The 2,500-nt window shown below is 34.9% G+C and overlaps 1 protein-coding gene across 2 annotated transcripts in view; it reads right to left on the bottom strand.

The window, feature by feature from the left end:
* Positions 1-2,500, bottom strand: part of LOC144978654 (uncharacterized) — a 10,713-nt gene that overhangs the window by 6,172 nt on the left and 2,041 nt on the right. For both annotated transcript variants that reach the window (XM_078924971.1, XM_078924970.1), the window contains exon 2: positions 829-1,147. In XM_078924971.1, coding sequence (XP_078781097.1) covers positions 829-1,048 — 220 coding nt within the window. In that variant the 5' untranslated portion in view covers positions 1,049-1,147. The remainder of the gene's footprint in view (positions 1-828; positions 1,148-2,500) is intronic.

Here is a 2,500-nt window from a genome sequence, read left to right as displayed (position 1 = left end):
CGATGTAATTTATATAAACTGCTGCTGCGATGAATGTTATGCAGCACCGACAGTGCTCAATAAATTAGCAATTTAGAGCATTATAAAATGAGTAAAAACCAACTCACTTTTAGTCCAATACGGCCGTTTAGACACTCGAAGCGTCTCTTCAGTTGGGTGATCTACTTTGTTAATCACCCAACTGAAGAGACGCCTCGGTTGTCCAAACGCCGTATTGGACGAAATGAGAGTTGATTTTTACTGATATATATATTATATATATATTTATATATATATATATATATATATATATATATATATATATTATATATATGACGCTGCAGAATTAGGATGCCTCCAAATGTTTAAGAGAATTTTGTGTGACAGATTACTTACGTCAGTTAAAATGTTATCTGTTTTGTACTGGGGTTTTTTCTTGTAATCATGTGGATGCCAAATGTAGAGTGATCCTCCATCAAAAGGATAAAGAAGAAGAAGAAGAAGGAGGAGGAGGAGGAGGAGGAGGAGGAGGAGGAGGAGGAGGAGGAGGAGGAGGAGGAGGAGGAGGTGGAGGAGAAGAAGAAGAAGAAGAAGAAGAAGAAGAAGAAGAAGAAGAAGAAGAAGAAGAAGAATTTATTATGTTCCTGATGCAAATATTTCAAATCTGATACTGATAACGAAACGCAATTGTGGGTTTGATTTAATTTTGTTGTTATGGACATACTTTGCGTTTGTTTGAGAATATTTCCGTTTCAACAATGCGCTCATAGCCATTTGGGTTATCAGACCTGCAAGTAAGTACACGTCGATTTTCGTCTAATTTGCGCCTTATTCATTCATTATTCTCACCCTGTCCTGCTTCCAGTTCCGTGGCTAAGGCTGAGTCAGCCTGACAGTTCTTCTCTGAGTAACATTCCACCTTGGTCCAGACGCCATAGTAAATCAGGCTTGTATCAGAGTAGCTTATCGTCCACCAGTTGTTGAGGAAAATGGAGACTAGGGTCTGGACACATCCAGAACATGTGAGTAGAAAAGCCACAAGGGCTATTGGGTTAACAGCTGTATCCATTGGAAATCGTTCTTGACAAAAACCTCTCTCTCTCTCTTTTTATTTTTTCTTTCTCTTGTTATTTTGCTGGGTTGATAATTTCCTTATTTTTAGTGTAATCTGTCAAGAAAAAAGGAGATAAAAGGTTGATAACGATCTTCAATTCTTAAAATTAAAAATGTCTTTTTTTTTTTGTCGGAAATATTCTGCATATAACTGACATGGCGGTATTTTGCAAAAAAAAAAATCCCAAATTTTGCAAGCTAAAAACAGCAAAATTTGCAAACAATTTGCAAATATTTTGCAAAAAGTTGCGATTAATTTTCCTAAAAACCCATAATTCGTTCATGAAAGAGAAAGGTATTTGTTTGTTTTTAAGGGTTTCACGGCGCTTGCAACAAATGTAAGGTCATAGCAGCGCCAGTAAAAAGGAAGAAAATGGGATCTAGTAAAAAGTTCTAGAATTACAATTAAAGTACCCAAGAAAAAGGAAGAACACGCAGTGTAATTATTTTGAGATTATCTGTTTCATCCTGACACAAGCACAGGTCCCCCAGTGATGATAATGAAAATTTGTCAAAAAGGAGGAAAATCTACCCGCCCGTCAGCCAAACCCAAATCTAATGCAAATATAACATAGCTATTCATAGATTTTTAATATATTATTAGCCCTAAAGCACTTCTGATCAGTAGACACATCCTGGCCTTTTGCAAATATAATTTAATGAATTGTCATTTCCAATTAAACATTTTAGAGGCCTATAATGTCGCCCACTATATCAAATAATTATGATAAACTTTTGGCCAAAAGACCAGGGGGTATTTGTGTTTACATAACAAACCCGGTTAGTGTCTGTATTATTGCAACCTTGTGATGATGCAGCTTATAAATAAGAATCTTTAATTAATTGCAAAACATATTCTATCAACAAATCAAATTTAAATTAGCCTTTAAACAATCATTTCTTAAATCGATCAGCTTAACTTATTATCTCTCTATTACCAAATGATATCTATAAACATAATATGAAGATTGAAGGGTGGCTGAGAGAGAAATTTGGATTTGAGAGAGAGAGAGAGAGAGAGAGAGAGAGAGAGAGAGAGAGAGAGAGAGAGAGAGAGAGAGGAGAATTGATGAATTTATCTTTTTAAAATTGTTTTATAATTAGACACAAGTTGTATTGAATACTATTAACAAATTCAGAACAATCATATAAAAATAAAACAAAAAAAATCATAAAGGAAGAAAAAAAAAAGACAGGCTTATAAAACTTATAAAATTGCCAAATGTACTATCATGCTACAGCTAAAAGGTACATAAATATTTACACCCATTTGCTCCATCCCCTTCCCTTTCGATCATCTTCTCATCCATGGCCACCATGTGTCTTGTGCTACTTTTGACATTTAGCGCCAGTGTGTCTAGACTAACGTCATAAATAAAGGAGTGTCACCAAAATTCATGCAACTGAG

Source organism: Berghia stephanieae, chromosome 8 (genome assembly GCF_034508935.2).
Source record: "Berghia stephanieae isolate SIO BIC M18660-M18661 chromosome 8, UCSD_Bste_1.3, whole genome shotgun sequence".
Classification (NCBI taxonomy): Eukaryota; Metazoa; Mollusca; class Gastropoda; order Nudibranchia; family Aeolidiidae; genus Berghia; species Berghia stephanieae.
This window is presented reverse-complemented; position numbering and strand designations above follow the sequence as displayed.